The sequence below is a fragment of the Suncus etruscus genome, chromosome 9 (genome assembly GCF_024139225.1).
Source record: "Suncus etruscus isolate mSunEtr1 chromosome 9, mSunEtr1.pri.cur, whole genome shotgun sequence".
Taxonomy (NCBI): Eukaryota; Metazoa; Chordata; class Mammalia; order Eulipotyphla; family Soricidae; genus Suncus; species Suncus etruscus.
The window spans coordinates 26,485,546-26,499,422 of NC_064856.1; the positions used below are offsets into that span (position 1 = coordinate 26,485,546).

Here is a 13,877-nt window from a genome sequence, read left to right on the forward strand (position 1 = left end):
CAGTGTTAAGGGAAGACTCTTCTGAGTAAATCTATGTCAGAGCAGCAGTAGGGTCTTCCCTGGTAGAGGATTGCTTCCAGGTGATGTAATAAACAACGTTGAATATTTCATAGATGGCTTCCCTGGTTCAGGGGTGACTGGAAAATGCCCAAACCTCTGAGGCCTGTGCCAGGTCATCATGTCAATGTTTAGGGTTTGTAATTTAACTGGGGGAGAGGATGAGTCACACCTGGCAGTGCTCATCAACTAACTCTAGCTCTGTCAGGGGTCATACCTGGTGGTACTTGGAGATCAAACCATGGTCTGCCACTTGTAAGGCAAGCAAGTGCTTTATCCCCTGCACTATCTCTCCGACCTCCACAACCAGTTTAGAGCTGATGAAACTCAAACTCAGATCAGAGAAATGAGTTGTTCCAATGACAAAGCTTCATGTCATTCCAGAAGCCTTTGTTTCTAGCCCTGGGCTCTTTCTGTAATGCCCCATTGACTCTGAGTCCTTATAGACCATTGTCTAAGCACTTACCTACATGCCCTAGGCTTAAAGCTTTCATTTATTGCCCAGGGCTGGTCATTGAAGCTTAGGCCATCATCTCTTCTGGGTCTTGCAGCCACTTCTCTTTTCTACCCGACCTCTCTTGCTCCCTCAGGTCCTTTTGTCCAATCTTTCCAATATCTGATCAAGGTGGAGATAAAGCCACTGTTTTCTTCCATGCCACAGAAATTAGCATCTTTGTTAATCTTTGCAAGAACCCAAAGCTGTAGGGATAGCAGAAAGATATCAAGGCATTGAGGAGAAGAACCTTGGGTAGAGGGACAGAGACTGGCCACAAATTCCATCCCAGTCCCACGTAATCCCCTGAGCATAATCAGGTATGACCCAGTAGCCTCCAGCACTTCTGGACCTGAGCAGCTCTGCCTTGCCAGACTTGAGTCTTGAACCATTAAAACTACTGGCCTGATTGGCCATATTTCCTTAATACTAGCCCTAGGGTCTCATCTGTTTTGCACAGTAGCCCCTTCTGAAACAAAACAAGTGGGGAAGGTGCTTACCGTGTATATGGCCTATTTGGATTCTATCTTTGGCATCCTATATGGTTCCTGAGTCTGCCAGAAGTAAACCCTGAGTGAAGAGCCAGGAGTAAATCTTGAGCATCATTAGGTATGCTCCCCACCCCCCAGACAACGGTAAACCTGGGCTTGGCTGTTTGCTTGATAATGGGTGATTCCTTTCCCATGTCTCAAATCAATTTTCCTCTCCAATAAATAAAACCAAGCATGTGGCCACACTCGGGCTGTTGCACATGCTTTGTCTCCTTGGCCTGGCCCACCCTAGCCCCAAATAATTCAATTCATTAAGGTCTATCCCTATTATGCTACTTCTTTAGAGACCTGCCTCTAATGCCATGTTGTGCTCCTGCGCTCCCTATTACATAACTTTCTTCAGAGTACTGTGACAGTTCCCATTTATATGTTGGGTTACTTTGCTTTCTTGCTGATTATGTATCCAGATTAGAGGCTGGAGAGATGGACATCTAGAAACTAGTGCCCACAACAGTCAGCACTCAGGAAGTTTTGGTTGCATGAATGAATGATTAATGGAAGCATCTGCAATCTCCCCCAATCCCACCATCAGGTCAGCCCCCCTATCCCAGCACACATCCCAAAGGTGTTGTAAATAATAATGAACCTGGGTTCTTGGTAAGGGCTGATAGCATGGTCTCTATCCCTCCTCTTTCTCATTCAGATCCTGCTATACTGGGCCCCACTATCCACAATCAACCTTATTCTTGCCTCTATGAGTTACACTTGAGTTCCTCTTCTCTGGAATGTCCTTCCCAGTTATCCAGTTGGCTCTGTTCTTTATTCTGATTGTGGCTTAAGTTCTCATCTCAGGGAGGACTTTGCTGGTTTCCATTTATAAAAGTACATTTTAGAGGCTGAAGCAGTGGCGCAGTGTAGGGTGTTTGCCTTGCATGTGGCTACCTAGGACAGACCGCGATTCAATCCCCGGCATCCCATATGGTCCCCCAAGCCAGTCAGCTTGTTTATGGAAAGTCTCTCCATGAGAAAATAAACTCTAGGAGGTTAAAGTCTTTCCCCTTATTTACTTTATTTGCTTATAATCTGTATCACCCAGCCCATTTCCTGATACATAGCATGCTCCAGAAATATTTATCAAGTGATTGATTGAATGAATGCTAAAAGGAAGGTAAAGGAAGGCGCTCTGCTTCTGAAAATAAAGTTCTGAATTTTTCCAAGTAGGGTTTCTTTCTCTTTCCAATATCCCTCCCTCCTTCCCTCCCTCCCTCTCTCCCTCCCTCTTTCCCATCCTTCCTTCCTTCCTTCCTTCCTTCCTTCCTTCCTTCCTTCCTTCCTTCCTTCCTTCCTTCCTTCCTGCTAATCCTCTTCCTTTCTTCCCTTCTTGCTTCCTTACTTTTTCTTCCATCCTTTTTTCCTTCCTTCCATCCTCCTTTTTTCTCCTTTTTTTTTTTTTTGCTTATATGATTCATGCCTGGTGGTGCTCAAGTGTCACTCCAAGGACCCTGAGGTGCTCAGGTGTCACTCAAGGGACCCTAGGATATAACTCAGGCCTTCTGCATGCAAAACATGAATGTTTTAGAGGTCAAAGTGGTGGCACAAGCAGTAAGGCACCTGCCTTGTGTGCACTAGCCTAGGACTGACTGCAGTTCGATCCCCTGGCATCTCCCAGGCCAGGAGTGATTTCTAAGTGCATAACCAGGAGTAACCCCTGAGTGTCACCGAGTGTGGCCCAAAACAACAACAATGACAACAACAAAATAATGCTTTGAGTCATTGTCCTACCCCAAAAATAATTTTTTAGGGAGGATGGATTCAGAAAACCTGAAGGGGAAATCTCAGAAAATCTTGACCTTTCAGGTCAGAAAGATAGTACAGTAGATAGGGTGCTTGCCTTGCACATGATTGACCCAGATTCTATTCGAGGCATCCCCTACGGTTCTCCAAGTGCCAGCAGGAGTGATTTCTGACCGAAGAGCCAGGAGTAAGCCCTGAGCATTACCAGCTGTGCCCCCAGAACAAACAGACAAAAATATTCTTTGGATTCCTTCCTCAGTGCCTTAGACCTGAGTCACCTCTCCCTAGAAAAGAAGTCTTTTTGTTTGTTTGTTTGTTTGTTTGGGTCACACCTGGCAGTGCTCAGGAGTTACTTCTGGCTCTATGCTCAGAAATCACCCCTGGCAGGCTTGGAGGACCATGCGGGACGCCGGGATTTGAACCACCATCCTTCTGCATGCAAGGCAAATGCCTTACCACTGTGTTATCTCTCCAGTCCCAAAAAGAAGTCCTTTATTCCAGAGAAAGCACAACTTCTACTTAGAGGCAGAGAAATGGCTAACTTTGGCTGCCCTCCTTACAGAGATATGTTGTAAAAACTGCCCACTACTGAGGCCACAACATGGAAAACCAAGTCCCTAATCCCCTCAATCTTGGTAAAGAAGGGCAGACTAAAGCTGGGGAGATAATCCAAAGGGTTAAAGTACATGTTTTGCATAAAGTCCCAGGTTTGAACCCAGTAGCACCTACTCCCCTGAATACTTCCAGGATATTACCCCAAAATCAAAACAAAGGAAGTGTGTGTGTGTGTGTGTGTGTGTGTGTGTGAGAGAGAGAGAGAGAGAGAGAGAGAGAGAGAGAGAGAGAGAGAGAGAGTCTGCATGTAAAAACAAAAACTCTAAATTTTTTTATTTTGAATATTTCAGCTATATTCGGAGTGGTTAGTCACTTCCTTCTGCGGATCCACAGTTTCTTCATCTGTCAAATGGGAGAAATATCTGAATCTCCTTCCCAGAGCTATTGGGACACTAAGGTCAGCTAGGCAAAAGCTCTATGTAATGCTGTTCTTGCCGCACAGAGGCACACACAACCCTTAAACAGCCAGGGTAACAAAGGACTCTTAGTTTCAAGGAGAAAAGAAAGGGGATGACCTCCCCCTCTCCCATTTCCCTTCTTAGACAGGCACTCATTGGCCAGAGCCCAGGATAGTTGCCCGGGCAGAAGGCAGGCAGCCAGCCCAACGCTAGGCTTTCAAGTGGTGTTTCCGAAAAGTGGACACACTGAGTTACATAACCTGGCCTGAGATAGTGTCTCCCCCAAAGTGTTTTTGATCAAACATATCCTGATATGGAGCTTGGCTCTCCAGGATGGAGGAGAGCCTTACAGAAAAAGAAGACAGGGAGGGAGTTGCAGAGTGACAACATCTTCCACTCTAGGAGGCAGCAGGCTTACCCTTACAAATCTTTGAAATCAGACATTATTGGTCTCACCGCAAAGGAGTTAAAAGGACCCAACCTCAGTATCACTAACATTGTGTGATAGTGTGTGTTTAGGAAGCTCATATTTGACTCTGGGGACATCACTGTGGTGAAGACAATGACCCAGACCTTGACTATTCCAATCTCCACTTGTATAAAGGAGGAAATTGAGATTCAGAGACTGAGAGAAAGAGAGTTCATGAAGATCACACAGCCAAACAGTCTAAGAGTCAGGATTCAAAACCAAGTCAGGCTCATGACTTAGATCGTGAAGCTATTTCCCAAGGGGATGGTTGAAATATAGATTCACTATTGGATCGTTGGGCGTGAGGGATGTCAGTGACCCAGGGATGGAGACACACCCCTCCTCTATGGTCTGAGTACAGTTTGTCCCTGCCCCTGGCTGATCGCGTCATTCTGCCTCTGACCTAAAGTTTAAAATTTCATTCATAAGTTTGGAATAACAAACTTGGCAGTGAGGGATGGTCCCTTGGAGATCAGCTAGTCTAGTCCAACCCCCTCATATTACAGATGGAAGAAAAAAACCTCTGTGGCCAAAGAAAGCCATGGATATGGCAAGGTCACAGAGCAATTTTCTGTGCCAAGGACGAGTCTGTTTGAGGTCAACAACAGATCATTTTGTTTTGTAGCTACCAAACACGGCTGCGCATCTGAATCACTTCAGGGAATTCTTCAAAAACACTCATTTCGGCACACTTGCCTCTAGAGATTCAAATTCTGTATTGCAAATAAGCTCAGTTCTTAAGGTGACTCAGATGGCACAGGGCCATAGACTGCCATGGGAGGCTGGAGTCCAATATTCCCTTTTTTGTGATCAAGTTTTGAGCACTAATACCTGGTAAGGCCCAGTAGCAAGTCAGTGAGTGGGGACCTTGGCCCAGGCTTTCTGGTCTGAGCCCAAAGCTCATTCTTATTCTCTAAGCTGCCTATATTCAACTTCTCAAACTGGGCCAAGGAGGCTGGCCAAGGGACTATGTGCAGTTTTACTCCAGTTCTTGATTTCTGTATTAGACCCAAATTAAAACAGAAGCAGTGCCATTTTAGGGCTTCAAAATGGTAGAGATCCTTAGCTGGGATCCAAAAAGGGAAAGGAAACTGAAATATGAAAACTGAAGTATGCTGTTGCATAGGCCTGGTGAGGATTTTTCAATGGCTCAGGGATAATGTCAGATGCCCAGCCATCTGATTCTACTGTGGTTTCCGGTTCAGGAGACCAGCTAAGAAGGACCTGACTTCAGAGGGAGGAGGAGGGGAATGCCCAGAAAGCTGACTCCAGGCATTCTAGCACCTGGAAGGAAGAGAAAACTGCCTTAGTGGAATTAAATCTAACCTCACAAGCACTCTTCCTGAGCTTTTTTCTCCCCTCTTCTTAATCCCTCACTCAGAGCTCTTTAAAGGAATCATTTTTTGTTTCCACTTCTCCCACTTTACCGATTCTCTTTAAGTTCTTTCTTTTCTTTTTCTCTTGGAATGCTATCTTGCTATTTGGAACTAGATCTCCTTGATTGATTCGTAGCTCACCGTCCTTTGAATTCTCTGGCCTAGGTAGATTCACATTTATGTTTTTGTCTCTGTCCCTCTCTATCTATCTCTCTCTGTCTGTCTATCCTTGTCTGACTGTCAGTAATTTCCTGAGACTCAATATCTTTACTTATGAAAAGAGAGCTAAAATATTAGAGATGTCTTAAGAGGCCAAGTGCATGCTTTGCATGTAGTAGACCTAAGCTCAATTCCTGGTACTGTATGGTCTCCTCAACACAGCCAGAGAGATAGTACAGGGGCTAAGGTGCTTATCTTGCATGTGGTGACCCCAATTTGAGTCTTCAGATGTGGCCCCACCCCATCCCACACCACCATGTCACCTCTCAAATAAATAAAAAAGGGGGATATTGGGCTAGGGAGATAACTCAAAGGGCTGTAGTATATGCCCTGTATGTTTGAGGCCCCAAGGCCAATTTCTGGCACCACACAGCCTCCCCAAGCACTGTCAGCATGGCACTGGTATTCAATATCACTTTTGTAAGTTTTTTTGTTTGTTTTGGGGCCACGCCCAGCAGTGCTTAGGGGTTACTCCTGGCTCTGCGCTCAGAAATAGCTCTTGGCAGGCTTGGGAGACCATCTGAGATGCCGGGGATTGAACCCCGGGTCATCTGGGTCAGCCATGGGCAAGGCAAATGCTCTACCACTGTGCTATTGCTCTGGTCCCAACCTATACCACTTTTGGACCTGAGCAGCACTGCTTCACTGGGTCTTGGCCTGGCTGAGAATGGCTTTGTAGCCCTCTAAACATTGTTTGGGAAACTTCCCCACAAATAAAAGTAAATTAAAAAATTAATTAAAAGGGAGAGGGCTGAAGACATAATACAAGGGTTAGGGTGACTTACACACACTGACCAGGGTTTTATTTCTGGTACCACATATGGTCTCCCATGGCCTCCAGGAGTAATCCCTGAGCACTACACTGCACATGGCCCCAAACCGCCTCTCCCACAAATGAAAAATAAAATGAGGTGATATCTATCTTCTTAGACTGGAAGGTTGAAATAAGATAACACAAGTCTTTAATACATAGAAACAACTTAGGATTGGAGAAATGGTTCGGCAGGCTGAGGTAGCAGCTTCCCAGCACAGAGGCAGGCAGGCATATGCCCTGGGCACAGACTGATGTTACCCAAAAATCCTAAATAAAGGAAGAGGGAAGAGAAGTGCCTTTTTTTTTTTTTTTAAGAAACATTTTATCTTTTTTTTTGTTTGGTTTTTGGTTTTTGGGCCACACCCAGTGACACTCAGGGGTTACTCTGAGCTATGAGCTCAGAAATCACTCATGACTTGGGGGACCATATGGGATGTCAGGGTCGAACTGAGGTCCATCCTGGATTAGCCACGTGCAAGGCAAACGCCCTACCGCTCTGCTGTCACTCTGGCCCCACTTTATCCTTTGAGTAATCAGTGGACTGGTGAGATTTAAGTATATTTTTGGTTTATATGGAGATCCCATGTGGCAGTACTTAAGAGGACCATCTAGTGTTGATAATTAAACCCTATTCGTTCCTACATGTAAACCATGCACTCCAGCCCTTTGAGCTATCTCCTGGACCCTGGATATATTTTTATTGAACTGAATTGAGGAAGCCAGAACTGGTAAGCACCTCAGAAATGTTTGGGCTTTAATGACTTCCAAATAGGAGTTCAAATGAGCTGTTTACAGAATTTCCAAATGATAAGGGAAATCACATACTCTTGATAAAGTCTCAAGTTTCTTTACTTGTGTCTGGAATTGTATCAACTCTAGGTGATAACACAGTTATCACTTTCTGTTCTGAAGTTCAGATTGGCAGTTGAATGCATATTTGATCAATTTTTCTAAAATGTGGAAATAATTACTGTGGATTAGATTAAATGTTGGAAAACATTCATCTTGACTAATTCCTTATTTCATCATCTAGAAGCCGAGGTTTAAAGAAGGAAGCAGCCTGCTAGTCACACAGGTAATAGTATGGCTCTAAAAACTAGTCCTTTCCTGGAACCAGTTACTTTCCTCCTTTCCATTCCAAAAAGGCTTGAGGGATTTAGAAATCAATAAAGTCGAAGGGTTTTGGTTTGTGGGGACAGGAAAAATGATTCATGAATCTGTTGCTGCCCTTTCTCTGTTGAGTCATTCAGTAAACATTTACTGACTGTCCACAACTATTTGAACTCACAAGGCAGAACGAAAACTGTCATGTAGAAGAAGGCAGCCAGGATCTGCTCCCAGGTATGGATTCACAGTTGGCGCCTTTCCCCAGTGGATAACTCCATGTTGTAAAATCCCAATAACTAATCTGGCTTTCTAATAGTTAGGTTGTGTTTGAACTCAGGGAATTTTTCATTAAGTGTCCAAACCTTCCAGGCACCCAGGTGGCATAGCATCAGTGCTACAGTATTGGAAATACCTCCTGATTTCTAATCCTGACTGTCATAGGGAGAAAAAAAAAGTGTCGCTTTCCTTCTCTGCCTCTCAATCACCTAATCGAAAAACGCTAAGAGCAGGGCCGGAGAGATAGCATGGAGGTAGGACGTTTGCCTTACATGCAGAAGGACATTGGTTCGAATCCCGGCATCCCATATGGTTCCCGAGTCTGCCAGGAACGATTTCTGAGCACAGAGCCAGGAGTAACTCCTAAGCACTGCAGAGTGTGACCCAAAAACTAAACACACACACACACACACACACACACACACACACACACACACACACACCGCTAAGAGCAGAAAATTGTGTAAGAATTGACTCATTGGTTTCAAGTTGTAGCAGACTTTAAAAGAAAAAAATTTTTGTTAAATAAAAAAAATAAATAAATGCAAAGAAAAACCATTGAAAATCTGGGCTGAACATGGAGATAATGTTGTGTCCAAAATGTTTTGTGTTGTGTTTAATGTGTTTAATGTTAATTGTGTTAATGCTGTGTTTTTCCCCCATCACCCTTGGCCCGGTTTCCATCTCCCGCCCTTTTCGGGATCCTCCTCTAGAGGGCACGCGAACTCCACTGCTTTCATTGCCTCACTTCCGTTCGCCGGCGGGCTTCGTTCTGCGCACGCGCACTCTCGGCTTCCGGAAGGCTTTACCGAGAGGCGATGGGTGGTTCGGCCGCGGTTCGACCCGACTGCGCCTGCGCAAATTTTAGCCCCGCCTCTCCACCGCCGTCCCCGGAAACGCTTCCTCCTACGCCGCCGCCGCCGCCGTCGCTGGAGCTCGGCCTCTCTAGGCCGGCAGGGCCCTCTTCTCCTTCGTTCTTGCCTGTCAGCCGTGCTTTGGGGGGCCGGCCGGTGAGGCCAGCGTGTTCCGGGCACTGCGACCCCCGAGTCCGTCTCCGGTGAGTGATCCCCGGGAGCCTGAGCGTCGTCGGGGTGGGCAGGATGTCCCCTTCCTCCGGGAGGGAGCCTGTCCGTCCGGGCCCGTCGACCCCCGCGGCCCCCGGCCCCTCCCGGCGTTGGCACGGTGACGGCGGGGCTGAGCGGGGCCTGTGGCCTGTGTCCTGGCAGGTGCGGGGCCCATGGTGCGGCGGCTCTGACCCGGACCCCGCGGGCCGGCATGGCGGGCCAGTTCCGCAGCTACGTCTGGGACCCTCTGCTGATCCTGTCCCAGATCGTCCTCATGCAGACCGTCTACTACGGCTCGCTGGGCCTGTGGCTGGCCCTGGTGGACGGGCTGGTGCGGAGCAGCCCTTCGCTGGACCAGATGTTTGACGATCAGGTAGGGGCCCTTCCTTCATCCCGCCACATTTCAGAGCACCCCTAACACACACAGACACACACCTGCTTGCTTTGTGGGGATCTGTCCTGCCGCTTTTCAAAGCACCCCTAACACACACACACACACACACACACACACACACACACACACACACACACACACACACACACGCTGCACTGGCCACAGTACAGGACTCATGCAAACCCCTAACACACACACACACACACACACACACACACACACACACACACACAGACACACCCGCTGCACTGGCCACAGTGTAGGAGTCATGCAAAGGAAAGGACCAGGATGTACTCCTAGAAAGGGGGTTCTCTTTTTGTGTAAGGGCTAGGGGAGTGGGGATTCATGGAAACGTTGTGGACCCAGGAGTCAAGCCAACTTTGTCAAAGTCCCATTCATTAGTTGTGTAACTTGAGGTGCTGTCACCTCTGAACCTTAGTTCTTCTAGCCTGCAAAAAAAAATGAACAGTGGCAAAGAAGGCGTGGACTGCCGCACAGTGCCCCTGAACTTTGGATTCAGAGAGACTTTGTGTCAGACATGGGCTTCAATATAGCAACAGCTGTAGAGTTTGGGGTAGTTGGCCCGTTTCCTCTATCAGAATGGAGCAGAATAATGCTCAGCAAAATGTGCCGAGGGTCATAGGGTCCTGTGAGTTTGAAGGTACTTCATAAAGAAAAAAAAAAGGAGACCCAAAAGGTGCTTGCTGCAGAGAGGCAGCCCTGGGCTGTAGTAGGGAGTTTGTTCTCTTTATAGCCCTTGGGCAAGTTACTTTTCAAGAAAAGGCATTCCTTGTGTTGACTTCCGTCTGGTAGTAAGATTCTTGTAGGAATTGTGGATATTATAGGCTTATGTGAGCCATAGGTGGTGGGCTTGATGTTAGTCTGTTTCTATGGCAAGCATGGCAGAATTGTACCTTCCAGGAGTGTGGTTGTACGATCCTTTCACTTTTTGGGAAGGGCTTAAAGAGCCATCTCAGGCACCTGAACTGAATTATAGACCAGCCATTGGCAGGTTTTTATATCCTCAAAAGGCAAAGAAAGTAAAGATTTTGCGCATGTCTGCCACTGCATTATAAAGGCAGCACTTAGCAGTACTTAGGGAATGGAGTTGGCTGTGTTCCAGTGAATCCCAAACTTAGAATTGGTACCTGGCCTGTGAGTTAGAATTTTTAGAGCCCTGCTTTTCACATTCTTCTTTCTTTCTTTTTCTTCTTTTTGGTTTTTGGGCCACACCCAGCAGTGGTCAGGGGTTCTTCCTGCCTCTGCACTCAGAAATCAGTCCCGGCAGACTCGGGGTGGGATGCTGGGAATCAAACTCCAGTCTGTCCTGGGTCGGCTGCATGCAAGGCAAACACTCTATGGCTGTGTTATCTCTCTCAGGCCTCTCACATTCTTCTTTCTGTTTCTTTATTATTTCACTTAGGGAAGTGCCTTTGGCAGGGGTTTGGGTTTTGGACCACAGCTGACTGTGCTCCAAGGTTACTCCTAACTGTGCACTCACTAATTACTCCTGGTAGGCTCAGGGCACCATATGGGTTGCCAGGGATCAAACCTGGGTCAGCCAAATACAAGGCAAATGCCCTTTGTGCTGTACAATCACTCAGGCCCCTGGGCAAGTGCCTTAACTTCTTATTCCTCCTTTCTAAGAGGCAGCCTCAGAGGACATGCAATGCACATGAAATCACTGTCATGCACATGAAAGGGAGTAATTGTTGTGTGTGCTCTGGAAAGATGGTTTGTTTTTGAAAAGACCCTGAGGGTCCTGGAATCTGGGCCTTGCCAAATCACTTGTCCAGTACATTTCCATTTGTGATTTTCCCCTCCCTGCAGATCCTGGGCTTTTCCACCCCCCCAGGCCGGCTCTCCATGATGTCCTTCGTTCTCAATGCCCTTACCTGGTGAGTATCACCGGTTTTGCTCACCAGTTCTGGGGAACTTTTCCCTGACGCTAACTTCTTAAACTTGGACTTGAGACAGGCTTTAGCACTTGCTCTGAAGCATTGTGGGTGGCAGAGGCTAATTCTGGGATGGGTTCCATCAGGGGGCTCCTTCTATCACTGTTTTACTTAGTTGGAAAATTCTATATCCCTCTGTATGCAGCCTTTCTTTCTTAGATCACTTCCCTGAATGGGATCAGAAGTCAGGAGAACTGGTTGTATTCTTAGTCCACGTTTCCATTAGCCAAATTCTTCGAGTTTTGGTCACATTAAAGCTCACTCAACCTGGGGCCGGGCGGTGGCGCTAAAGGTAAGGTGCGCCTGCCTTGCCTGCGCTAGCCTTGGACGGACCGCGGTTCGATCCCCCGGTGTCCCATATGGTCCCCCCAGCCAGGAGCAACTTCTGAGCGCATAGCCAGGAGTAACCCCTGAGCGTTACCGGGTGTGGCCCAAAAACAAAAACAAAAAAAAAAAAAAAAAAAAAAAAAGCTCACTCAACCATGCTTGATCTTAGAGAGGCAGTTTAGCACAGTGAGTGGGAACTCTTTCTGTTTCTAGAGGCCGATCGATACACTTGCTTTTGAATTTCAACTTTACCAGTTGTCTAGCCACCGTAGTTGTTAAGTCTAAGCCCATTTCCTCATCAGTAAAATGAGGCTAATAGTATTATCTACCTCTCAGGGATGACTGTCAAGGGATTTAACTCACAGGCTATACCTAGAATAGCTTCATTCCTGCCCTGGACAGTTGAGACTGAAAATGGAGAGACTGGGGCCGAAGAGATAGCACAGTGGCGTTTGCCTTGCAAGCAGCCGATCCAGGACCTAAGGTGGTTGGTTCGCATCCCGGCGTCCCATATGGCCCTGTGTGCCTGCCAGGTGCTATTTCTGAGCAGATAGTCAGGAATAACCCCTGAGCGCCGCTGGGTGTGGTCCAAAAACCAAAAAAAAAAAAAGAAAGAAAGAAAATGGAGAGACTGACTGACCTAAATTGACTCCCACAGATAAATGTCAGGTCATGAATGGTATTTAAAATAGTTTTTACTTTACTGAAAATTAAAGTATCTAATATTAAATAATAGGCCTCTGTCTTTTGAAAATGGATGGGAAGATCAGTTGGTTTTAGACCATGTTCTACCCTAATGGTTTGCCCAGATGTAGATAATAGACCGTGTGTGCTTCAGGGTATCACAATCCTCCTCTAAACCCCAACACTTTCCATATGTCGCCAAGTTTGTGCTTTGTTCCTCTTGCCAGAGTCCTCTATGTATCTGATTTTTATAATTTTTGCTTAATATTTTTCTTATTTCTGATCACTGTTCTGCCATCTTAAATAGTTCCTGCTTCTACACCCCAAAAAAATCAGTCTAAGATCAGGACAACCCAGTGACAACTCACTGCTGTCCTCTCCCCACAGTGCCCTGGGCTTGCTGTACTTCATCCGGCGAGGGAAGCAGTGCCTGGATTTCACTGTCACTGTCCATTTCTTTCACCTCCTGGGCTGCTGGTTCTACAGCTCCCGCTTCCCCTCAGCACTGACCTGGTGGCTGGTCCAGGTCGTTTGCATTGCACTCATGGCTGTCATCGGGGAGTACCTGTGCATGCGGACGGAGCTCAAGGAGATCCCTCTCAATTCAGCCCCCAAGTCCAATGTCTAGAACCGGGTTCTGTGGATGCTCTGCTGCGATTTGGCCCCGCACAACATGTTGGGCTGCTCAGACTCTCCATCTAAGGTCCAACCCAGGTGTGAGTGAAGCCTTGGGTGTGGGAGATGCTGTGAAAGTCTGTGAAGAAGGTAGGTAGTTGGCAGGATTGCAGCTGCAAGGAAAGCCTGCCTGCTGGAATCTTTTCTGTGAGATCAGCAAGGGGACCTCTTTCTGGAGAGTAGCAGTACTGCAACCATGGTGCTTTTGAGCCACCATACCTGTCACCAGCCTGTTATTCTAAGAAACGAAAAAAAAAATTAATCAAGGATATCTGATTGGAGCAAACCACTCATCCAGCCATCTGTCTTATCTTCCTGGGACAGCTGTTCCCTTGGCCGTGTTGCCGAAGCACAGCTGCTCTGTCTGGAGAAGCACTTGGTGTCTGGATCTGTAGCCACAGAAGGAGATATAGGTGCAAAGCCACTGTCGGGGAGTGGGCAGCAGATGGAGGCACCCACACAAAGAAGCGCACCTTCTGAGTGCCGCTGCGCTGTGCACACATCCTTAAGCTCAGGCCTGACTTCTGCCTGGTCCCCACCCTGCTGCCAGTGTTCAACTTAGCAAGCCAGAGGACCCCCCCACCCCCACCCAAACACACACACCAGAAGGATCCCAGCGCTGCTTTCCCCTTCCTGGTCATCGAGTCACTGCCTGTTTTTCCAGGAACC

The 13,877-nt window shown here is 47.1% G+C and overlaps 2 protein-coding genes across 4 annotated transcripts in view; both read left to right on the forward strand.

Annotated features, from left to right (window-relative positions):
- Nucleotides 1–9,384: 9,384 nt before the first annotated feature.
- The window catches only part of SYS1 (SYS1 golgi trafficking protein), a 37,347-nt gene continuing 32,854 nt past the window's right edge, over nucleotides 9,385–13,877 (forward strand). Inside the window, exons 1-3 of one of the 3 annotated variants that reach the window (XM_049779407.1) lie at nucleotides 9,385–9,546; nucleotides 11,398–11,465; nucleotides 12,921–13,337. In XM_049779407.1, coding sequence (XP_049635364.1) covers nucleotides 9,385–9,546; nucleotides 11,398–11,465; nucleotides 12,921–13,161 — 471 coding nt within the window. In that variant the 3' untranslated portion in view covers nucleotides 13,162–13,337. Of the gene's footprint in view, nucleotides 9,547–11,397; nucleotides 11,466–12,920; nucleotides 13,338–13,877 lie in introns of those variants that run through there. The other 2 variants (XM_049779408.1, XM_049779409.1) reach the window with 2 other exon arrangements.
- DBNDD2 (dysbindin domain containing 2) overlaps nucleotides 9,483–13,877 on the forward strand; it is a 41,432-nt gene continuing 37,037 nt past the window's right edge. The window contains exons 1-2 of the mRNA XM_049779396.1: nucleotides 9,483–9,546; nucleotides 11,398–11,465. Of these exons, the coding sequence (XP_049635353.1) occupies nucleotides 11,453–11,465 (13 nt within the window). The 5' untranslated portion in view covers nucleotides 9,483–9,546; nucleotides 11,398–11,452. The remainder of the gene's footprint in view (nucleotides 9,547–11,397; nucleotides 11,466–13,877) is intronic.